Source organism: Oryzias latipes, chromosome 6, assembly GCF_002234675.1.
Source record: "Oryzias latipes chromosome 6, ASM223467v1".
In the NCBI taxonomy this organism is placed as follows: Eukaryota; Metazoa; Chordata; class Actinopteri; order Beloniformes; family Adrianichthyidae; genus Oryzias; species Oryzias latipes.
The window spans coordinates 24,003,658-24,027,568 of NC_019864.2; the positions used below are offsets into that span (position 1 = coordinate 24,003,658).

General features: G+C 41.7%; 2 protein-coding genes across 2 annotated transcripts; both read left to right on the forward strand.

The window, feature by feature from the left end:
* Nucleotides 1–319: 319 nt before the first annotated feature.
* Nucleotides 320–10,269, forward strand: uba2 (ubiquitin like modifier activating enzyme 2). The gene is made up of 17 exons (XM_004069740.3): nucleotides 320–543; nucleotides 1,981–2,064; nucleotides 2,142–2,212; nucleotides 2,303–2,367; nucleotides 2,445–2,545; nucleotides 3,183–3,304; nucleotides 3,803–3,870; nucleotides 4,296–4,417; nucleotides 4,585–4,684; nucleotides 4,772–4,923; nucleotides 5,482–5,575; nucleotides 5,668–5,780; nucleotides 6,647–6,802; nucleotides 6,877–6,973; nucleotides 7,102–7,207; nucleotides 7,298–7,440; nucleotides 9,056–10,269. Exons 1-17 carry the CDS (start codon nucleotides 403–405, stop codon nucleotides 9,253–9,255), a joined length of 1,935 nt encoding a protein of 644 aa, XP_004069788.1. The 5' UTR covers nucleotides 320–402; the 3' UTR covers nucleotides 9,256–10,269.
* A 399-nt stretch (nucleotides 10,270–10,668) lies between these two features.
* ca5a (carbonic anhydrase 5A) lies at nucleotides 10,669–20,880 on the forward strand. Its single transcript, XM_004069742.4, has 7 exons — nucleotides 10,669–11,067; nucleotides 12,958–13,155; nucleotides 13,816–13,934; nucleotides 16,136–16,231; nucleotides 16,367–16,429; nucleotides 16,920–17,078; nucleotides 19,400–20,880. Exons 1-7 carry the CDS (start codon nucleotides 10,926–10,928, stop codon nucleotides 19,565–19,567), a joined length of 945 nt encoding a protein of 314 aa, XP_004069790.1. The 5' UTR covers nucleotides 10,669–10,925; the 3' UTR covers nucleotides 19,568–20,880.
* Nucleotides 20,881–23,911: the final 3,031 nt, after the last annotated feature.

Below are 23,911 nucleotides of genomic sequence, written 5' to 3' on the forward strand. Positions count from 1 at the left end.
TATATTGTTTTTTGTGTTGAACGATAATTGATTTTTTTTTACTTTAATTGTAGAAATGTTTGTTTAGACTTGATCTATTTCAAAATATGTTTTTTTATTATCTTTAAAGGTATTTTTAATTGGTGATTTTTTGTTTTACTTTTTAATTTGAAAGCTGCAATTGACACAACTTTAACAATATTTCTACTTTGAAGCTAATGTCAAATCCATTCCAAAAATGTAATAAATAAATAAAAAATCTTACTAAACGTGATCAATGCAAAGTCTAAACGCTAGAGGGCGCTGAGTAAAGATCACCGAACAGAACGGCGGTGACCCCGTCGTGGGCGTGGCTTTGCTGCTGATGAAGAAAGCTAACCGCTAGCCTCCCGGTGCTACAGACTCGCTTTTTAGCCGAACATCATGGTCCAACTGGTCGGTTCCCTTCGAAAAGAGCTGGCGGACTCCCTCTACACCTGCAAGGTCCTGGTGGTGGGAGCTGGGGGGATTGGCTGTGAACTGCTGAAGAACCTGGTCCTCACGGGCTTCAAGAACATCGAAGTGGTCCGTGAAGTTTCTTCTATGACTGTTGTTAGCTAGCACTGTCTTTGTACTGCACACACTGGAGGCATGCGGGCTTGGGCTAATTCCCGAAACCTGGCGATTTGGAATAGAAAAACGACTCTTTTGAGTCGTTTTGGTGTAGCTTGTGTATGGATAAGCCATTAAACCGCGAGTTTGATTGTTTTTGAACTCGAGCTGTGGTTTAGCGATGTAGCATGATCATTTGGCGCCATTCTCCGTGGTTGGTTAGCCGGTTAACCTGTCTCTGCTGTGTCGGGCTCTATCATTAAAAAAAAGTGGCTTAGTGCCAGCGCACACACGCAAGGACAGCTCTTTGTTTAGACCTTCCATGCATGGAAGGCTGCTAAAATAGCAGACCGAACGCTCGCTTGTAGCAGAGAAAGCGCAACAATCTAACGGCAGAGGAGCAGTCATGAGTAGTTGTCAGATATGTGCACTGTATAGCCAATTCCAATAAAACTATAGGTTACATGCATCAGATTTAATTACTTTTCAACTTTGCATATAATATAACGGCTTAAGAGAGAGATTGTCTCATTTTTAATTTGGAATTACTCACACCTTTCCATGTATTTTGTTTTATTTACATTCATTTGTTCATCTTTCATGGAAAAGAACAAAACAAATGTCTGTTGACTTTCATGGATCAAGCCCCCCCCCCCCCTCCCCCTCCCAACAAGCAAATCAACAAAACCAACATTCAGGAAGAAATCAGATATTTCGAGACAAATCCAACTATTGTAGTTTTAATTCTTAAAATGAGAAAATTTAATTATCAAAATGTCAGTAAATCAACCTGTTTACACAATAATTGGATGATATAAGAAATTGGATTATAATTGCGGTGTGCATGTATACAGGCAGGAGATTTAAAGGTAAATTTTTAGCATATAAGAACATTTATTTTAAAATATACTGCATCAAACTGGTCTAACCCTAAAGAGTTGATTACTAGAAATGAGAGTGAAAGACATAAAATGACCAAATTTGAGCTGTAAAAGAGGGTTAAAGTTTTAAAAACTAATTGCGCTGAACTGAATGAAACCCAGTAATCCTGTGATTACTCTAAAGCAACGCTTTACTTTTTTCTTTCCTCTCGTATTGAAGCCTAGTTCTGGAGAGGATGATGAAGAGTGTAAGTTAAATCATAAACCCACTGAGATGAAACCTCTTGTGAGAAGTCGCCATTTGTCTTAATCCAAAATACAAGGCTTATGTTTGATATGAGGCATGTGGAGATGTTTCCGGATCAGTTTTAGCCCAGATTTCTTGGTTGGGGGTTATTCCCAGTTTGTTTGTTTATTACTATATTTATTGTTTGAATCCTAAAAGATGGAATAGGTCAAGGACATTTAGGTTGGAGCGCTGAATTGTGATGGTATTTCATCTCTTTGTTAAACCTGTGTGCTCCTGCAGATCGATTTGGACACGATTGATGTAAGCAATCTGAACCGACAGTTCCTCTTCCAAAAGAAACATGTTGGCAAGTCCAAAGCGCAGGTATGGAAGCAATTTTGTTTCTCCTCCATCGTGCCTGCTGACCGACCTCCTGACCTCCATCATGTCATTCTTCTCAGGTGGCGAAGGAGAGCGTCTTGCAGTTTTGCCCGAGCGCGAATATCACAGCCTATCACGACAGCATCATGAAGTGAGTGTTTGGGTTTTTGTTGTTAAGTGACTGAAGCCCAGAGCTCCCTCGCTTTTGAGGAACTGAACTCGCCGGTGTCTTTTCCAACAGCCCCGATTACAACGTGGAGTTCTTCAGGAAGTTTATGCTGGTGATGAACGCTCTGGATAACCGAGGTGTGCTGACGCCTCAGTTGCTCTGAACGCCTGAAACTGCCCCAACATTTGTGCTTAATCGGAATGTTTCTGTGCAGCGGCGCGGAACCATGTGAACCGAATGTGTTTGGCGGCCGATGTTCCGCTGATCGAGAGCGGCACAGCGGGTTATCTGGGACAAGTCACCGTCATCAAGAAGGTGCCACAGAATTTTTTTTGTCACATTCTAAGTACAGTAGTCTCTCATTTATGGCAGGAGTTGCATTCTAAAGATAACCTGCAAGACGCAAAATCTCCAAAGTATTTAAATAAGTATTTACTTATTCCAATTATTACAGATGTTTTGATGGCAGAAACCTCACTACACACTTTTAGTGATTTTATCTGACAGACATCAACATTATCCCTTTTTTTAAACACTCGAAGTTCAAAATAGAATTATGTATTATAGAACAAAAACAAAGATCTGCACACATTTGAAAATGTATTTAAATGTTTTGAGCTGAACACATTCTGTACAGGAGACACAGAGATTGACGATGGTCTACGGCCAATCAGGACGCAGAACACAGTCTGCTGTAAATAAAGGCTGTAAATGTATTTGTCTAAATCCTAATATTGCTTTCATAATAAGAATTTAAACTTTTATTTTCTGTTTCATCAGATTCATTACAAAAATATTTGTGACTACAGTTAGATTTACTTCAGGGCTAAAAAGGAAACCATCCTGCTTCCCCAGTGGATTATGGGATATTTCCGCTCTTTATAGGAACTAAAAGGCGAATTGGACTTCACTCTACGGTGTGCATTTCTTTTCTTCTCCCCTCATTCTTTAGGGACTGACAGAATGTTACGAGTGTCAGCCAAAGCCGGCCCAGAAGACTTTCCCAGGATGCACAATAAGAAACACGCCGTCTGAACCCATCCACTGCATTGTCTGGGCAAAGTACCTTTTCAAGTGAGGCTCCTGTTCTGAGTTTAAATCCATTTCAGTCCAGCAGCACCTCTCCAGTCGGAATGCTGTCGTTTTTTGTTAAAAAATGCTCTCAGGGTGTCTTTGAGTGAAATCTTCTTTTTTATTGCACACTGAATCAAAATTACATTCTCCTGACTACCAGCGATACTAATTTGAAGCTGGAACCTGGATATCTTCCAGCCACTGCACACTCCTGAAATAACTTATTTTGGTAAATACAGAGAATATTTATGGCTTCTATATGATACCAAATGTGAAGGGTGGGAATTGTAGTTTTTGGGGGGATAAAAAAAAAGAGTTTACTAGAGGAAAAATGTTTTCTCAGGTTGTTTGTTTTAAGTCTTGAGCAAACACTTTTATGAAATGGATCTTTACGAGCGATTTACCAGCAGAGCTGATGACAAACCATACTGAAGGTGTTTAAAGCAGACTAACTATTGTTTTCTGATGGGCTCTTTGTGTGGCTTGCTGTGGTTTCAGTCAGCTTTTTGGTGAAGAAGACGCCGATCAAGAGGTTTCGCCGGACACAGCAGACCCGGAAGCTGCATGTGAGTCCGCCAATAAATTGTCCATCAATGCCTCCATCCTGCTGCCTGCTGAAAGCTGCCTGGGTTTCTAACTTTTGTAATAATTAGAACCCTTTGATCTGACGAGCGCTCCTCCTGCTCTAAATCTGAACGTCATAATCTTAGTTTGACACAGGGTTTAGGTTGAGTTTGGATTTTCCACCTTTTTTTTTTTTAATGTGAAACATTTCGTGCAGAGGAACCAGAGACAAGTCAGCAGCTGCTTCACGCGATATTTTAAAATCCTTGTTTTGAAAGCAGCAGTTATGATTCAATCAGCAGAAAAACCACAGAGGTTATATCTTCCTGAATCTGTTCCATAAAACCACCCTGATGCCCGGCAGAAAAGACATACTTGTGATGCAGAGGATTGTTTTTCATTGGAAAAGTTCTGGTTTGTTTCACAGGGAATCCAGAGGAGGCTGCAGCTCGCGCTTCCGCCTCTGAAAAGGACGGAGACGTAAAGAGAGTATCCACCAAAGAATGGGCTCGCTCCACCGGATATGACCCCATTAAACTCTTCAACAAGGTAACCCCCACCCCCCATGAAACTCTGATTTCCCCCTGTGTTTGTACTGAAAGTGATGCTGGGCTTTAGGCTTCATTCACCAACAGAACATTTCTAGTTTCTGTCAGGAATTGGGAGTTTGGCTTTACTGTTACTGATGTTCAGGAACGCCTTTGTCTCCTCTGAAGCTTTTCAAAGATGACATCATGTACCTGCTGACCATGGACAAGCTGTGGAAGAAGAGGAAAGCCCCCACACCTCTGGACTGGACCCAGCTAGAAAACAAAGGTGAGAATGAGGGGAAGGGGAATGTTTTTCTGCTTTTTATTTCATTCATGAACATCATTTCTCTTCTCATCCTTAATTGTTTCTCAGCTTCTCCGGAGGAGGAGAGTCCCGCCTCAGGTCTAAAGGATCAGCAGGTTCTGGGGGTTTGGGGCTGCTGCCAGCTCTTCAAGCACAGCGTGGAGACTCTGCGCTCAGAGCTGCGAGAGAAAGGAGACAACGCAGAGTTGGTTTGGGACAAGGTACCCTCATGATTTGAAGAGATGAAAAAATGGTGTCCTTAATGGTGCTGGACTTCAATCACCAGAAGAGGAAAGAAATTAACAGATATTTTCTTTGTATTCTTTTAAACATCATCTGTGGATGATTCTGCAGCATCCTGAACCGATTTTAACCCAGAATTTATGTTTATCAGTGTTTGTCATTTCATTAGGACTTCATGAAGTCTTTAATTTTTTTTTCTTTTCTAGCAAATATTTTCTCTAAAAATGCAAATTGAAAAACATTAATGTTCTGAAGCCCTTGCTTTACTTCTAAAGTAATAGAGCTTTTTGTTGTTTTTAAGTAGATTTTTTATATTTATGATGAATGATGATTATGATATGAAAGCAAAAAGGTTATCTGAAGCTGTGGTGTTTCAAAGTCTCTTGTTGCCCTCTGTTGGCCACCAAAGGAACTACATACAAAACCTCCTTGTCATGTGATTAGAGATCAGTGTTGTGGGAATGCAGTTGTAGTTAGGATTAGGGCACTGCACAGGAAAAGTCATTTCTTTACCGAGTCTCTCCTCCCGGTAACAGGACGATCCCGCAGCCATGGACTTCGTCACTTCAGCTGCAAACCTGCGTATGCACATCTTCAGCATGAACATGAAGAGCCGCTTTGATGTCAAGTGTAAGTTTTCCTCTTCCTTTGACTGGTCATGCAGAAGTGAGCAAAAAATTTTTTTCGTGTTTTAAGCTCCGGTTTTCTTTGCCTCCTTTTAGCGATGGCAGGAAACATCATCCCGGCCATCGCCACGACCAACGCCGTCATCGCAGGCCTCATCGTGCTGGAGGGACTGAAGATCCTCTCAGGAGAGCTGGAATCCTGTCGCACAGTTAGTTTTTCTTTATATTAATGCTGGGTTATGGATGTCTGTTCTGCTCAGCATCTTAACTTCATCAACTCGTAAAACAGCCACTCCAATGAAAATCGTGATTTTTGTGTTTTTAACATATTTTTGTAGAATTTTTCTCACAATGGAGGACAAATATCAAAGAATAAAAAAAAGGAACTGCGTTTCTGATTATTTGGTATTTCCTTATTGAAATCGCATTTGATCAGGATCAGATGAAAACTGAATGCCTGTAAAAGCTCTGACTTATGCTGGGAAATTAGCTAGGCTAACTTCCGCGCCAACAGTCCTCCCAAAACCCCAAAACAAATTTCTAATGAGCTTCTGCTGCCCTGCAGAAAATCTGTTTCAAAACCAACACAGGTTTTTTGATTTTTAGCTAAAAACTGCATAATCATAATCAAAAGACCCCTGGGATTAAAAAAAAGTTGTTGGAGTGGGACGTTAATATGTTCTTGAAGCATTTTTCCCATGATGTAGGACATGTATAAAAGAATTTAAGATTTCTGACTATTGTTTTTATTCAAATCAGGATGAATCAGGACCAAACGAAAAAAACGGTGTGAAAAAGTTTTCAGTTGTGACGTAGAAACCATTCTGATGCATCCACTGACACAAACCAGACAAAAAGATCTGTGTACGTCTTCGTTCTGAGCTGGCATCTGGCTCAAAACTCAACTACTGGGTAGCTCCAATATTGCTCACAATTGTTGTTGCACCACTAATGTTTGGTTGGGATTGTTAAGAGCTGTAAACTAGCAGGAGACGGTGCTTCTTCCGAACTCAAAAGCTTCAGGGACCTTTAGCCTATTGCTTCAGGAGTCCCCTTCTCCTCTGTCTCCCTCTAGATCTTCTTGAACAAGTGCCCCAATGTCAGGAAGAAACTTCTTGTCCCGTGCGTTCTGGATCCGCCCAGTAAAAACTGCTACGTGTGTGCGAGCAAACCCGAAGTCACCGTCAAACTCAACGTGCAGAAAACAACGGTTCTATCCCTGCAGGATAGGGTAAGGCGGCTGGAACCTGGAAAGCCTGCAGCTCTATGGGGCTGGAAGATTGATGGCTCACTGTTTGAGTGCAGATCCTGAAGGAGAGGTTTGGCATGGTGGCTCCAGATGTGCAGATAGAAGATGGAAAAGGAACCATCCTCATCTCCTCAGAGGAGGGAGAGACCGAGGGTGAGAGAAACCTTCCTGTCAGGCCTTTTTTTGAAATGGAAGCTAAACCAATTTAAATTCTAATTAAGCAAAGGATTTGTATGTTTGTTTAATGGTAGTTTTGTGATGTGCGTTTGTTCTTTTCACAGCCAACAACAGCAAATATCTCTCTGACTTTGGGATCCGGAACGGCAGTCGCCTCCAGTCTGACGACTTCCTGCAGGACTACACTCTCCTCATCAACGTCCTGCACACGTACGCTCCCCGCTGAAACCAGGGAATTTAACCTTTCGCGCTCGGTCCGCCATCCACCACTGAATGGTGTCCCTATGTCTCGGCCTACAGGGAGGAGCTGGAGCGAGACGTGGAGTTTGAGGTGGTCGGAGAAGCCCCGGACAAAGCCCCGCCCCCTCAGAGCAACCCGGAGGAAGTGAACAGCATTACCAACGGCAACAAAGACTCCGCCCAGCCGTCCACATCCTCCAAAGGTCAGCCTCAAACACGGCACTCGTGAATCCAAATAGTCCAGTACACCCAAACTGATTTCAGAAGAGATCTGACTGCACTCCTGAGACAAAATTCCGCTTTTCACATTTGGGATAAAAGGCATTACCCAAAATGCATTTCATCTTTTGGGTTGTATAAAGGTGGAATATGTGTTCCGAACTTTTTTTTTTTAACGATAAAAATAATTCTTAAAACTTTACATTTAAACATTTCATGTAAACTACGTGTTAAGTTTATTCCAGCTTTCATGTGACCCTTCAATGTGTTGCCATGGCAACATTATAACTCGACGAGGAAGCAAAATGTTATGTTTGCCTTCAGTCATAAACATTAGCACACGTTTGTCACATCAGGAGAAAAAAAACAACCTTCATGGCCGTGACCTTTGACCTGTTTTTGAGAGCGCCATCTTCAGACGACGTGGAGCACCACGTCTGAAACTTTGGTTAATTTCATTTAAAAACCCGAACCATTAAAGGCTAGAGGAAATATGTGTGTTACTTAAACAGTTTCTGGTAACCAGGATGACAGCCTTACAGTCGGAATAGAATCTATTTAGTTAATGTCAATGTTTGTACAGTCGATAGAAAAAGGTTTCAGTGAAAAGCTGCTCCAAGATGAAATCATCGTCATGTGACACTTGACCTCATCAAGATAACAGAAAAGCTGTGGGAGACGATTCAATGGTTACTCTGCTACATATAAGTAAAGCGTCTGACCTTTTCACCTTTTGAAAGGTTGAGATTTTAGCAAAAATTCCACTTCATGCAGTTTGGAAATGATATAGTCTTAAATGAAAGTTATTCAAGGTTTTAATTTTTTCTTTCTGTAGAAATGATTTAGTTTTTTATCAGTGCATTTTATGTCACCTGTGTAACACGTTCTGTACTTTGAAGCAGAAGAGGAAAAACTCAAACTTCCAGATGACCTTCAGTTCACTGAAAAACCCACACTCTACTGTTTTTTCTATTATTAAGAATAGATTCTTATAGGTATTTTTATTTTTCTAGAAACTATATAAGTTTTTTCCATTACACTTTTTTATCCACATAATTTTCTCCTTTTAGCAAACAAACATTTAAACATTTGAAGCTGCAATTAAAACTCAAAACTTTTAACAAAGATGACTTTAGTTTACTGAAAAATGAACACATTTACTTTTTAAAACCAATCAGTATCTTATTTTCAGTTTAGCTGTAAACACTTCACCTTCAAGCTAAACTTTTCACCAAGTGTGGCTTCATTTTTGTTGAATTTGTTATGATTTCAGTGAAGAAATAAATGAAACTTTATTTCTAGAGCTTTTCTCAACACTTTACTGAAGTGCTTTACAATAGAAAAAAGTCCACCAAAAATTCAAAACTGAACATTTTATGAAGAAAATGTTTTAAAAGCAACAGCATAAAATTACAAAAATTACTCAAATTCATTAATGACTGATAATAATTCAATAAAATGTGTCAAAGAAAATAAGATACAGAGTATTTAAAGACATACGTTTTCAAAGCTGAAATTTGTCGTCCTGCATCGACCTCATTGGTCATTTTTTGGTTGCTCCGTTGTCTTGCGTTTGCGTGATCTTTCCTCTTTTTGCAGCGCCAGCAGACGAGGATGACCTGATGATTGTGGACTCTGACGAAGAGGAAGGGGCACCCTCCAGCTCCGCCACAGTCACCAGCGGCACCAAGAGAAAGCACTCGGACCTGGACAGCGACAAGAGCTCCACCAAGCGTCCACGAACGGACCCGTCTGCAGCCGCGGGCGATGAAGACGACGACATCATCGCTCTGGACTAACGTCTCTCCTGCTCTGCCTTGAAGAACTTTATTTTTGTTTTTGGGATTTATGGCAGGTTGATTCTGGACAGACAGTAGGCCTCTTTAATGAAGAACAGTTCATGTCCCCTGTTTGTACTCTCGTCCACTCCCCTCCCTCCCCCCTCGAACGTGTTTGTGTTTTCATACTCTCTGACATGGCGTTGTAAATAGGTTTTACATTTTAAAAGTTTTGAAAAATGCATTAAACTTCTTGTTATTGTTATTGAGATGCGATTTTTGGTCTTGAAAAGCTTTTTTCTTGACGCCTTCAAGTGCTTTTTATGTATTTTTTTATAAATGTACTGTATTTCTCATGCTACACGAGTCAGGGTGTCTGTGCTTTTTTTGGGGGGGGGGGAATTGCAGGAGAACCAGATGAGAAAACCAAAATATTTTTCTTATGTTGGATTCTGGATGTTGATCAGGACAGGGAACTCTGTGTCCTTCAGCCCGGTACTGTACCCGAGGCGGGGTTGAGGGTTCAGAAGCTGATAGTTTGTGGCCATTTGTTGCCAAAAGAGTGTTTTGTTTGCTACCTCTTTTCCAGAACTTTATTAAGCCTGCAACGCCACCCTTTCCTAAGGAACCCCAAAAAGGGTGTTGTGGTTTTTCTTTTACCTGCAGTTTGTTTTTTAATGCTCAGACTGAGACGTTGAAAGAACGTCCTCCTGTCTCTTCTAAAGGGCAGTTTTGTTTGTAGATGGAGGCAGACTTGTAACTCCCCTCCCTGCAGAGCTGCAGATCAGTTTCACGTCGGGGAACGAGGATCGAATGGCTTTTAAGCTCCTGCCGGCTTCTCGTGACTTCCCACGTGTCCGTGTCCACTGTGCTGACTTGAGGAGCAGCGAGGAGAGCCTTGTGGACCAATCAAGACCACAAATGCAAACAGAGGAGGGTTCCTGTTTTGACAGATTTCTTGTGTACAATTCTGGTGTCTTGTTTTGCACAGTTGTAGTTACTTCTAAAAGTCTGAAATAAATGGTTCTTCAGTGAGGTGATTGTTTTATTTCTTGCTTTTCAATGATTTTGTTGCTATAAAAACATAATTAAACTGTTGACAAGTTATTGAAGGTATATTTATTTTTTAATTAGCAGGGACGAGTTGAATAAACATTGTATCTGCATAAACTGTTGAACAGACCTTTCAAATAAGATACTAAAAAACAAAATTCCTGGAAAAACAAAAAGTACTAAATAAAATATATTGAAAACAAAGTGAGCCGACATCAACAATGCTTGGCGATGACGTAGGAATTGTTCCTGCTGTTTATGATCTCGATGTGTTTAACGCCCCCCCGAAGCGCGTCGCTGATTCGCTAACGTTTGTCAGAGGAAGCAGCTGATTGGCCGTGTAGTTTCTAAGGCGAGTGCTGATTGGTCCCCTCTCTTTCTTTTTTTTTCATTGTCAAACTCGTTACATCAGTAGCACGGGGTCGCTCCTCTGGTACTTAAATTAATTTCGGTTAAAAGGACGCCGTTTAATCAGGAATTCCTCGCTGTGTCACTTAATTAAAGCCGAAACCGACCCCCCCTTTTCTTTCTCCGCCTTGGTTGGGGGTCGGGACGGAGTGAAGCGTCCAGCCGATAGGTTGTGTTAATCAGGTCAAAAACCTTCAAAACGAGCGCGTGCCTGCAACAGCGAAAACAAGATGGTGACTCTGACTGCAGCTGTCAGACCGCTGGTGCCTCACCTTCGCCGACAGCTTGTTAGACACGGGCAGAGTCACCGGATAACGCCCGTACGGAGATGCAACCTGACTGCGTGCTCCAGCAAATATGTGCTGTCTCCAAGTGAGTATGTTTTTCCGAGTAAATTTCCTTCACCTTTAATACAACTTCGATAGCAGGCGATTACATATTATTATTATTTTTTTGGATCGTACAAACAATAATAGACGGTCAAAGTTGCAGGTACAAGCGAAAGAAAAGCTCGTTCTGGAATGTTCCATCACTGGATTCGGATCTTGAATGGGACTGGATCCGGTTCCAGGTTTTCCACAAAAGTTGAAACACCCTCAGAAATATCCAAACACGGGGGTGGGGGTGGATTTAAAGCCCTTTCACCTACATAGTTGATGGGATCTTTCAGGCTCTGTTTATGAGAATAAAAACTGTCCCATATTTTCAAATTATCTGCCTTTTTTGATAATGTTCCGTCCCATGTCTTGATGTTTCCGTGTTCAAAATCAAAATACGTGTCACGTCACGTGACACTAGGTGATTAAAAAATACTGATGAAAAAAATAATAGAAGACGAATGAGAAGTTTTTTTTATAGTGAATTTTATTATAAATGTTTGTTTTTAGCTAACCTCGTTTATGGTATCAGGCTTTGCTTTTATATTCCCTGAGTTATGTCTTTCAGGCACAATCCCAAACGGTGCAATTTCCTTAAAAAACCTTATATTTCATGCTGAAAATAGAAATTTTCTCAGCAAAATTGAAAATTTTAATGTTCTTCTGTTAACCCAAGGCTTCAGCAACTTAATTATCCTTTCTTTAACTAAATAACCGTGAAATAGTTTTGTTTTCTATAAAGATCCTCCACATGTACATTTGAAGGATTCCAATGAAATAAATATGTAATTCCCAGTGCTTCTCCATGTTGCTTACTAGTTTTTTTTTTAGATGGCACTGCAGTGGAGTGTGTTGTCTACATTAATGAGTTCATGGCAGAACATTGTCTTATGTTCTGGCTCATTTTGACCGGTTGTCTAAGGCAAATTTCTCCCGCCTTTCCCCTTCACCAAACGGACACTTTGCAGCTTTTTGGGGGGAGTTTAAGGTTGTGACCTGACAAGCAGGGATGCTGGGAGTTTGCTTTCTTCTGCTAGAATCAAGCAAGGCTTGTTCCCCGACCCTCACCGTCCTGGTGTTTCCTCCAGTAAACTTAAAACCTGGATGAAAGAGGACAAAAAAGACTTTGTAAGCAGTTATTATGTGATTGTTCAGTAACCGTATCAGGTGAACGCCTCCCCCAGGAGGAGCTGCTCCTGCTGCAATCCCATGAAGATGAAGGTCATCTCGCAGTCAGATCCGCTCAGCTACAGAGAAACTTTAAGCCTCAAAAGGAAAACAGAATTCTGAGCCGCTTTGTCGTTTTTTTTCCCCTTTTCTTGTTGGTTTTGGATTGGACATAAAAGGAAGGAATCTCTGAAATTGCATGTTTAGTTTTTCTTTTTTGTATAAATAGAATGTAATTGTTTTGTTGCAGAACAGCTTTGAGAGTTTGGGCAAAGGAACTCAAACTCTGCAAACGCTGAGGTCCCACTCTGTCGCTCCTGCTGTGGAAGGGAGCTGGGGGCGTGCCAGGACATTCTTTGTGTCACTTTCTGCACAGCCAGCCCCTTTTCTCTTATTTAGGTTTTCCTATAAGGAAGAAAAAAGTCAGGAGTGGAAGGAAGTGCTTTTTACTCAGTTCCTTCTTAGAGCCTCAGGCAGGAGGTGTGTGTGTGTGTGTGTGTGCGTGTCGCTGCTGTATTGTGGTGTGTATATCTATTTTAAGCTTTTCATTAGGTGTTTTGATTTTTATTACTTCTAATTTACTTAAAAATGGACTGTCTGAGAATGCACAGAGCAGCAGAGGACACCATGAAAAGTAGGTGTCTGAGCGTGTTTTCTTCTTCCAGTTTGATTATCTTCTTACTTCTTCTTTTTTTTTGCACTCTTCTTCACTCCTCAGTGCATCCCATGTGGCAGGGACCCCTTGCGGTACCAGGAGGAGACCGCCAGTCCCCTATCGACATCGTGGTGAGGAAGAGCATCTTTGACGGCGAGCTGAAGCCCCTGGTCACCAGTTATGACCCGCACACCTGCCAGCAAATCTGGAATAACGGTTATTCCTTCCTGGTGGAGTACGACGACACGACCGACAAGTCCAGTAAGTGTTTTTGAAATTCTTTAAAACAAACATTTAAGAGTTTAACAAGATATTTACCCATGAAATCTGACTCGAAGGTGCAGTTTTCTCCCTAAATGTCTGTTAGTTAAAGAAACTCTGAGGAAGGAGAATGCATGTCTGGATCGAGATAATAGGCTTACCTAACCCTTTCCCACCCACCCCTCAGCTCTCTGTATGAATCCAGTAATCAACCCTATAATGAAGCTGTGTAAATTGGTGACAGTCACATGACTTCCTCTTTTGTCTGAGCCTTTTTCAACCCACCAAACACCCCGACTTCAAAGGGTTTGGTTTGACCCGGTGCCACAGAAACCCCAGCAGGTTGGAGAGTTCAGTGAAAGAAATGCATGAATGTCTCCAAACAAAGAGGCGCAAGTCTTTTTTGATGACTCACTCTGAGCTGTTTGCATTGCTGGATCTTACTGCCATCTATTGCGAAAGCAAAAAGTCATTACTTCTTGCAGGATTCCAGCTTCTCCTTTCATGATTTCCTGGAAATTTCCAGGTGAGCCTGAACAACCTGTTCCTTGACAGATGCCCTCCTGTGTACAGAAGACCATTGTTAAGCCCCTGGATTTTTGTTTTTTTGTTTTTGTTTCCTAAGGTCTTGTTAAAATCTGCTGGTTGTGTGTTGTGCAGCTCTGAAAGGAGGCCCCCTGAAAGACAAGTTCAGGCTCTGTCAGTTCCACTTCCACTGGGGGGAGACCAATGCTTGGGGGTCGGAGCACACGCTGGACCGGAAGCTTTTCCCGGCAGAGGTACAGAAAAAAAACTGCGACGCAAACAAAAACAAAGATGATTCCAGGAGCTAAAGAAATATTTCAGATCTCCATAATTCCTGCAAAAAGTCCTTATAAGCTGTAGAGAAAATCCCTCGATGCGGTTTTTCTGAGAAATGTCAGGATTAAAAAGTAGGAAAACGATGCTCCTCTTCCTCACAAGAGCTAAATCAGGGCTGAGCATGCTGGGTAAATCTGCCTTCATGGTGCCAAAGAAGACTCTCATTGTTGAAATGCTTCACATCTGCAGAGAGACAGTCTCCTAAATTGGAGTTAAACACTCCAAAGACCAGAACTGTTCTTTTCTCTGGGCTTTGTGAGCACACAGGACTTCATCTCCAGTAGGCATCTGTCCCTGGTTTATGTTTTCTGTCCCGTCTATGTTTAACCCCCCCCCCCCCCTTTTTATTTCAATTTTTTTCTAAAGTCATAAACTTTCCTTTTTTAGTTTTTTCTTTTGAACTGTTTTTTCCAACCATCATTTTCGTTTTTATTCTGACGTTCTAAATTTTTTACACTCCTCCACATTTTTTTCCGTAGCAACTAAGTAGAATAAAAAAATAAAAACATGTATGGAAAAACGGCTGGAAATACGATTCAATGTCTATTTATACAAACAGTAAAAAAAACATTTGCCTCGTTTAGCTTTCAACAAATAATTTGAGCAAAACAACAAATAAAACACTAAAAATAATTAAAACAGTTTTCTTTTTTTCCATTTTCTGATTAAGTTTAGACACAATAGACTGTTAAAATGGATTAACTCTTTATTATTTTTTACTTGAATCAATTTTCATTTATTTATTCATTTATTTTTATTTATTTAACTAACAAGTGTTAGAAAAGTAGAATCTGTTTAGTTTTTACAGGTCAAAAATCTGCTAGAAAACCAAATACTTTTAATTTAGGAATTTATTTAAGAAGGGGATCTTTTGAATAAAAACATTTGGATTTTCTGCACAACCTTTGGACAAATGTTCTGAGGACACAGTAGAACTTTCTGGAAAACTTGACTGTTCTGCTCCATTGAAGGTCAAACTGACAGCTTTTCCAAAAAGAAACTTCAGACCAGTAGTCAAACACGGCGTTGGCAGTATGATGGTGTGACGCTTGCTGCAGAACCACAAGTTTGGCTGAGCTGCTGCATCGGGGCTGAAAATCCGTCTGAGATCAAACATTTCTGTTAAAACAATTAATTTAAATCATCCAAAGTCTACGTTTGGGTCAGAATTCTTAGTGCGCATTGCTATTTTTTGGGGGGTGTTCAAACCTACAACTCCAAAATTGTAGGTGTCTGAGTTGTGTTAACATTCATGGTAGTGGAGACTTTAGATGATACTTTAGTAGTAGGCATGGAATTTGGACACGGTCTTACGCTACGCACACACTGGGCATGTGCGGTGCATTCAAGAACCAGCTGAATGTGGGTTTTTGCAACCCGCTTTTAGCATATGATGTTCAAACAGGTCTGTTGCTTCCTGATAGCGGCGCACAGTTTGAGGAGGCAAAGTGTTGAATATCTTGTGAATCTCCCTCCAGGCCTTTTCTTTCACTGCTCTTTTCTGATATCTGAAAGACTCCAACCAGAACAAAACACAATTATTAATTTCTCCTTTGTGATCGTTTTCAAATGGTTGACACTTCTGTGTTTTGAAAAAGACTCTGCCTCTGCATCACTGCCAAAGCCGAGTCTCTGACTGGTCACAATCCAGCAGGTCTAACATTTTAAGTGCACGTTTAATTGGTCTGAAAAGGGACGTAAAAACTTGCGTAGCGATGTGTCAACGTGATGAGTTTGTAATATGGAAGCCTGAAATGCACATATACGCACATTTACAAAGACTTACTTGCACGCAAGTTTCTGAGCCCGGTGTGAACGGAGCTAAAGTTCAGTGTTTTAAATGTAGAAGGAACGGATTTTTCTCCCGTTTTGTTTGTAAAAACATTAAATGGATTTATTTAGAGCTGCTGCAGGATCTGGGATTCTTTTCATCATTCAACCAAACAAACACAAAAGGGCGTGTTTGTCTTCTGCGGGCAGGTTAGGAGACCGCGGGGGCGGCTCCGTTCTTTGTTGGAAGTTCAGCCACGTTTTCAGCTTCAGCGGAGCTGGAAGACACCAGAGGGGTTTTGGGGTTGAAATGGTTCACGTGTCAAATGTGAACTTTGTGTGTTTTCAGCTGCATCTGGTCCACTGGAACTCGGACAAGTACAGTCTGTTTGAGGAGGCAGTGATGGAAGATAACGGCCTGGCTGTTATCGGAGTTTTCCTGAAGGTACACAAACACGCTCGTCAGAGCACACGGACGCCGAATCTCTGACCGGCGGATGTTTGGCGTTGAGTCATGCGTGCGTTAGCTGAGGAATGGTTTGACCTTTGACCTGGACCAGCATCTGTAATCTTTGCGCAGGTGGGGAAGAGACACGAGGGGCTGCAGAAGCTGGTGGACGCACTGCCTGCTATCAGACACAAGGTTTGTGCAATATTTGCACACATGTACACACGTATTCACAACTATCCTCACTTTTGGGGAAATGGTGCCCTCTTGTGGTCCAACCCTCTTACTTTAGCTACATAATTGCCATCCTCTTCAGCACAGAAGAAATTAGCTTAATGTGAACCCATGGATGAGTCAGCAGTGTTCAGGTTCCCTGAGTCAGCACTTCTCAGGAATCCTGAGTTAGCAGTTCTGATGGACCAACCAGCACCCTCTGCCAGGGTTTGGAATTGATGAAAATGTGGATTTCTTTTTCTTATCACTCCTTGAACAAAAACTCTACAGTTTAAAATGGGAATCTTCATAAATTTAACTGCTTTGTCTTTGATGTTATTTTAAATATGTCTGACACTTCTGTTTTATCACAGTTTTAGATGTAAAAAACAAAACGAAATTGTCGTCTTTTCATGCTTTTATTTTGTCGTCACAATCTGCATCTCAGCGGTTTGCCTCATTCTCCCTGCAGGACAGTGTGGTGGAGTTTAACCGGTTCGACCCCGCCTGCCTGTTACCCACAAACACCGACAACTACTGGACTTACCACGGCTCCCTGACCACGCCCCCTCTGACGGAGTCTGTCACCTGGATCATCATGAGGCAGCACATTGAAGTCAGCCATGACCAGGTACCAGATTGGACCAGATGAAGGGCCTGGATTACAGATCATGAAGCAATCGGTTTCTTTTTGAGACGCACAGCTCATCAGCTGGAGTCCAGATCCACGTCAGGGTTTAGGGAAGAACCTGTCATTTCTTTGAGGTCAAATATAATCAGGAACCAAGCTGCAGAAAAAACAGTTAAAGGATGTGGAAAAAAAGATTTTCTTTTTCGAGTATTTTACTGCTGAATTCCTTTTTTAAAAATACTTTATTACACTGAGGTTGTCAGAAATCCCACAGTACTGAAGTGCACCTCAATGCAGCTTAAGCATTTCTGTTTGGCTCGGTAAGAAACTATACCAGTTTTTTTTGGCTCAAATGTAATACTTAATAGTATTAAGTACTATTAGGTATCAGGACAAGGTTTCTGCAGAAATGTTCTCCCACTAGCTTACAGCCCCTCACAACCCCTAACCTAACATCAGTGGTGCAACAAAAGGGGTGAGCAATATTAGGGCCGTCCAGTTTTGAGCCAGATTCCAGCTCGGATGAGTAAAAACGAACACGTACGTGGATCTAGTCGTCTACAGGTGGATGCATCAGAATGGAGCAGAGCAGGGAGCTTGTGGCCCACCGATTGTACCCTTTACTTCACAACTACAAGCTTTTTCCATTATTATCCATTCCATTATTTCGTCTGCTACTGATTTACAATAACTTAAATAAAGAAATGCTTTTTAAGCTCAATTATCTTTTATATATGTCTTCCATCAAAAAAATACTACAGGAACATATTTAAACGCCAAAAACGTCAATGTCTTCGGAGTGGGTCTTTAAAAAAGCTCTCAAGGTAAACTTCACCAGAAAGTCACTGCCTTCCTTCTGCAAATGCACCACACTCATACAGATGGGTGTCTGCTTCAACTCTGACTGCGATGAGGATCTGCAGACTGTCATTAATGGCTGCATTTACACTGCAGGTCTTGATGCCCATATCCGATTTTCTGACTATATCCGATTTTTTTTTTTTTTTTTGATGACGTGCTTACATCATCTTTTAAAGGTGACCTGTATCCGATTTTTGCATTTACACTATACAATGCTGAAACTATCAACGTAGACGTTCTGAGGACTACGTAGCAGCATTTCCGCCTTCCGCGGACCTCCTTCGGACTTTTGTGTCTGCGGTTGTCATGGAGGCAACTCAGCGATGGAAGGAGGCGTTGCCTTGGGCGCTCCAGAGGGGAGAGAAAAAAGGAGGGCTGCTCGGCTCTCTCTGTTTGCAGACGTGCTGTACTAACAGTTTCATCCAAGTGTTGAACCTTTCCTGCGCGATGACTTCTCTTTTTCCGACCGTGGTCAGAAACACACGGGAGATTTTCTCCAGGGCCGAAGGTGGATTCTCCTTCGGGGTTCACGTTCCAGTTCTGAACCCTCAGCCTCCAGAGTGGGTTAAGAAAGACTCCAAAACTTTTGGGGGAGACACCTTATTTTTAATTTACGGTTCTCCGACTCCCCCGCTCCGCGCTCACACCCCCTCTCCTCTCCTTACACACACACGCATACACAGTCGGCGCGGTCCCCATCATACACGCCCCCACTCCGCAACACAAGCAAATAAATAAATGGCTTCTGGCTTGTTCCATAGCAACGGTGTCCAGCTTGATTAGTTACCGTTTGCGTCCCGACCGGGAGTAACAACGGTTTCCGACTTCGGTCTGAAGCCTGAGGCTGAAAGGTAACACGCTGACAGCAACATCAGCGCACAAAAGCACTTTAATAAGTCATGTGGTGTCTTGAGTTGACGTCACTGACGTACGACTCGCATTTACTGGGGAATATCCGATTTGTCTGCTTACATGGTACACGCAAATGCACGTATCCGATTCTTTTCCGATTTATGTCCACATATGAGTGAGGCCTGTATCCGATCGGAGAAAATCGGAATCCATGCGCTTTTGTCCTGCTTACACGTTCACCGGTCATATCCGATCTGTGCCACATGAGAGGAAAAAATCTGAATTGAGTCACTTGAACCATGGCATTGTGGATCACAACAGTTTCTTCAACACAAAAACAGTGGAGCATAACTAAGATGATGTTAGAAGTCCACAGGAAACTGGCAAATACCACAGCCGAGAATTGTGGGAAAGCATGACCATTAAAAAGTAATTTTATCTATAAAAAAAAAAAGAAGAAATCTTGATCTAAATATGTTCCTGTGCTGCCTTCGTGTGACTGCAACTAGTTAGTGCAGGACTTTGCTGATTTTACTTGAGAAAGTAAAGTAAAAGTGTGTGTGTGTGTGTTTAGTATTTGTCTCACTGTTGGCCCCCCTCCTCCACAGCTGGCAGTCTTCCGGAGCCTCCTGTTCACCTCCGCCGAGGAGGAGGTCCAGAGGTCCATGGTGAACAACTTCCGTGTGCAGCAGCCTCTGCGGGGCCGCACCGTGCGCTCCTCCTTCATTCCCTTCCTGCAGGAGGCGCCGGCGGAGCACGACGAGCCGATGCCCTGATGCGGGTCACAGTAACGAACCCCCATCGCACAAACCCCGCCCACTCAAACTGAAACTCTGACTCTGTTCACACCGATGAAGGGACGTCTGCTGTGAGAGGCAGACCAAATACTGTCAGCGCTCATCCTCGGTCGCGTCAGGTTCTACCTGCCGAGCTGCAGGAAAATCACAGCGCCCCCTGGTGGTGCTTTTATCCTCAGAAGCTGTTCGTTTTTACACGACTTTAGCAAACTGCTGTGTTCGGAAAATGCAATGTAAATCTCTGATTCCAGAAAGTTGTGGTCGTCTGTTACAGAGAGCTTAATTGTAGATACTACGTTTAGTGAGTTTTAACTGATTTTCTTTTTTAATATGCACAAACAAAATACACGGATGCACCTCGGAAATAAACCCAAGTGCCTTCAGTGTATGGGAGATTCCCCTTCAGCTAAGGAAGGGTCCAATCACACAGCCTCACCCTTTCAGTGGTCCTTCATTCATTTTAGTCATTCTTCAAACACTGTTTTGATTCTGCAGATGAGGAATTTTGTAGCTAAGAACATGCGTTGCCTTATCTCAGTGTTTTTGGTTCTACTTAGGCCCAGACGCTGCGCTAAGCGCAAAGCGTGCGGCACTGTTAGCGAGATGAGGGCAGATGTGCAGATAAGAGACGCCGCGGGCGGTCCAGTCATGTCTGGCAGCGCTAAAAACTCACGGTTGGCTTGTAAATCTCTCGGAAACAACGGTGCAGACACAATGCTCGCTCTTCTTCCTTACGCCGAAGGCCTTACTAGCAGCGTGAGGGTCAAACTCATCCTGAACGCCACAGAAACGTCAGTGAAAGAGGCCACAGGGAGGTGAAGAGGTTTTATTTTAGGTTCTAACAAGGAAAGGAAAGAATTGCTCTGCCTTCATCCTCACACATTTGTTACTCGTCTTCATCGGCTCATCTAAAGCCATTTCATGCCTTTCATTCTGTCGAAACGCAGCTAACTTCAGGAATGAAGCCCTCGGCCTCGTGGAGCTTGCTCCCATGTTTTAGCAGATGGATGTTGTGTATCCTACAAACTGTTTGTTCAGTCTGTAGCCAACATTCCTGCCCTGTGGGGTCCCGCCGGGCCCCTCTCTCCTCCCAGCATTCCTTGCTCCACCTGGATTGGCTTCAAGACCTCCATCCATCCATTCGGCCAATGAGCATTCTGCTTCCCGTGACCCTCCCGCTTCCCACGGGGGGGTGCTGCAAACCACCCATCTGTGATGTAAATATGACTTTTAAAGAAACGTGACTTTATTGACTCATTTATATCAATAAACATGTGTGGAGTCAAAGCAGATCCTCCAGTCGTTTGTGTTCTTTTACGCATAAAACACTCGGCTTCCAGCCGGCAACACTGGCAGTTTAAACAGCGGGCAGCCCGCTGAGGCACAGCCGATTCATCTCACACGAGACACCTGATCTGCTGTTTGTGATCATCTCCAGTGTGTGAAGCTGGAGTCAGATCCAGGTTTGAAGGACTTCTGTTTTTTTAGTGGATCTCTTAAGGGCCCCACATAACAAAACATGACAAAACCGCTGTGTGTGTCTGGACTGGAGAGGCAAAGTGCCGTTTTTAACAGATTATTTTAGGATAAATCCACCTGAATGTGCAGCACGCTCTTTGAGATTCCTAAACCCAGTAGCTGCTTGTTCTGCCCTCAGAAGAAATCCTATGTGTGAGAATTATTTGAGTTTCTGCAAAGCTCTTGTCCTTTTCAAACACATTGGAGGCCTTTGGAGGGTTTCAGTTGAGGTTTTACCTTATGGAGCATCAGAAGACCTTCATCTGGTTTGAACCTCACACGTTTGGACTTCCTGTTCTGCTTTGATCACTCACCTTTTGGCAGAACCCTCTCTCAGCAGATCAGGAACTGATGGTAGATGTTCTGCAGAATTTCTGTTAAGAAAACGAATCGCTAGTTCCAAAATCTAAATAGGTTTTCCGTATCCTGAAGCTGCTAAGTAGCCTCACACCATTACTTTTCATTTTGACTCTAGATGCGAAAGAATGCAGATGTTTTGTTTTATTTTATTTAGTCACAGAATGTTTGCTCAAAAGTCTTAAAGTCCCTCTCCAATCATCTACTTTAAAAGCGTTCCAAGTGGTCTTTTAATTATGATTATGCCTTTTTTTTAGCCAAAATAATAAAAAAAAGCTGTCATTTTCAAAGACAAAGTTTCTACAGGGAGGAAGTAGTTCATCATAATGTCACCTCTGAGTTGTTGGCGGGACTGTTAGCATGTAGTAAGCCTTCTTTGACTTCCCATCATTCCTTTGTTCACACTCTCTCCTGCTAGTTTAACCCTTGTGCTATCTTAGATGACCCCACCCTTACATTGACATGTTCTCCCTGCCATGACAAAGGTGGATAAAGGTGGAAAGATTTCATGTAATCCATGGACACCAGTGAAGATCACAAATCATTGAAGAAAAAAGGTTTCAGAGCACTGTCTAGTGGGTCTAGATGACCCAACTCCCAATGTTAAAGTGCCTAGGATAGCACAAGGGTTACAGGAAAATATTTATTTCACTTTCTCTATTGGAGTCCAGAAAGTTGATTGACTTTCCTCCAATCATTCTGTTTTTCAAAAAACCTCCCCAATGATGAATGCTTATCTATCGCTTCAAACTTCTTTGAATATAACTTTATTAATTAGAGAGAGGACAGGCGACAAATTTCCCCCCCTCATTTTGAAATTGGTTTCAGTTCAACCCAAACGAGATCAGACGAGCAACAAAACTCCACTCATGCAGTTGAAGGTCGACTGTGGAGCAGCTGTGAAAAGGCGCTCCTTGTTTAGCTCGGGTGTAGATGGGTTAGAAGCATGTTTAGCAAATGCTTTCTTTTCAAGTCTTGAAACAATCTTTTATGTGCTGCAGAACAAACAGGAGGAGCTGTGGAAATCTGAAACGGTTAAGACAACACCAATATTGCAAAATCTTGAATTACTCCACTCATGCTTGGGATTTTCTCAACCATGTGCACATAATGACTCAGAGCTCCACTGGCGTGTTTAACTCCAAATACCAGAAACGAATGAACATGGCCTCCTCCAGCTGTTACTGAGCAGTGAACTGATCAGTGCTCGCGTTTTAGTTCATTATTGATCCCTTTAAGAAGATTTTAAGCTTCGTGCATAGATTTTGACCAATAATGGGCTGGATGTTTGGATACTTTTTTTCTTTTGTTGGTTGATTTTGGCTTAAGAAGAATTAAAAGTTTCACTAAGTTTCTGAGGGTTGGACAAAACCTCAGCTGAGGCTAATAATCAATGTTTTACCTAATTTCTGAAATGTTTTTAATATACCTTAGTTTTGTCATTTTTAATTCTATTATTCAACAATGTTTCAAATAAACCAATCAGTGAATTACTTTTAATGATTTTATTTAGATTGTCAGAACTCTACTTGAGAATTTTTCACAATTCTTACAACACAGGCAAATAAAATGACAAAAATGCTAGTTATTTAAAAAAAAAAGAAGATAACAATATGCCATTTTCAGTTGAAGATGTTAAAGAAAGGCTTACTATTGCCAAACAATATGGAAAATGATAGATTACTGTCAATTTCAGTAAAACAACCAAGAAGTTTTCTAACAAAACTTCTTTTGTGTACATGTCTGGATGCTTATAAGTATCTTAAAACTTGTTTTTTTTTTCTATCAAGGACACCTGGGAAGAGGTTTGAGGTTATACTTATTATAATTATTTTTTTAATTAGCTTACTATTTTCACATCTGTTTTGACTGTCACCTGCCAACAGTTTGTCTCTTATGTAGTCAAAGAAAGCTTCTTTTGTTTCACCTGGGATTTCTCCTCATTACATTTGTATTTGGTTTGGTTAATCCATTTAATCTAAAGCTGCTCTCTTACCAAGAGTACATCTGCAACAGCTCTTTATGTGTCTTTATGTGAACTTGGGGCTCTCATGTCTTATTATGTGAAATCAAACAAAGCGACTTAAAGAAACCTGATCTGTGCATTTAAAGAGAGAATTTGTTCGAATGGCTTGAAAAAACTAATTGTTTTTGAGTTTTTCACAATTTCTGCACCCTGGAAATCAGTTCATAACACAACAATGATCAAATCCATACTTCTACTTATAACGAGTCTCTTAATTCTTTCGTGCTCCCCTCCCGGAGAGATGGATATCAGACATTTATTCCTCTCCTGCTGAGAAAGTCCTGTGTGACCTAAAACATAAAGATGAACTTCTCAGAGTCTCTGGTCTTTTTTTTTAGGCTTTTATTTGTTTTCTTTCTAAGCTGCAGTTGAATTCTTTGTCTTTTATTTCCGTTTTAACGTCTGCACAGATCTGAAGCCTT

What these genes read in the sequence shown, in the direction of transcription:
- uba2 (XM_004069740.3), top strand. Translation starts at nt 403, where the DNA reads ATGGTCCAACTGGTCGGTTCCCTTCGAAAAGAGCTGGCGGACTCCCTC. An exon ending in GACCCAGCTAGAAAACAAAG is followed by an intron (nt 4,685 to 4,771) that starts GTGAGAATGAGG and finishes ATTGTTTCTCAG; the next exon opens with CTTCTCCGGAGGAGGAGAGT. An exon ending in CAGAGTTGGTTTGGGACAAG is followed by an intron (nt 4,924 to 5,481) that starts GTACCCTCATGA and finishes TCCCGGTAACAG; the next exon opens with GACGATCCCGCAGCCATGGA.
- ca5a (XM_004069742.4), top strand. Translation starts at nt 10,926, where the DNA reads ATGGTGACTCTGACTGCAGCTGTCAGACCGCTGGTGCCTCACCTTCGC. An exon ending in TTATCGGAGTTTTCCTGAAG is followed by an intron (nt 16,232 to 16,366) that starts GTACACAAACAC and finishes ATCTTTGCGCAG; the next exon opens with GTGGGGAAGAGACACGAGGG. An exon ending in TGCCTGCTATCAGACACAAG is followed by an intron (nt 16,430 to 16,919) that starts GTTTGTGCAATA and finishes TTCTCCCTGCAG; the next exon opens with GACAGTGTGGTGGAGTTTAA.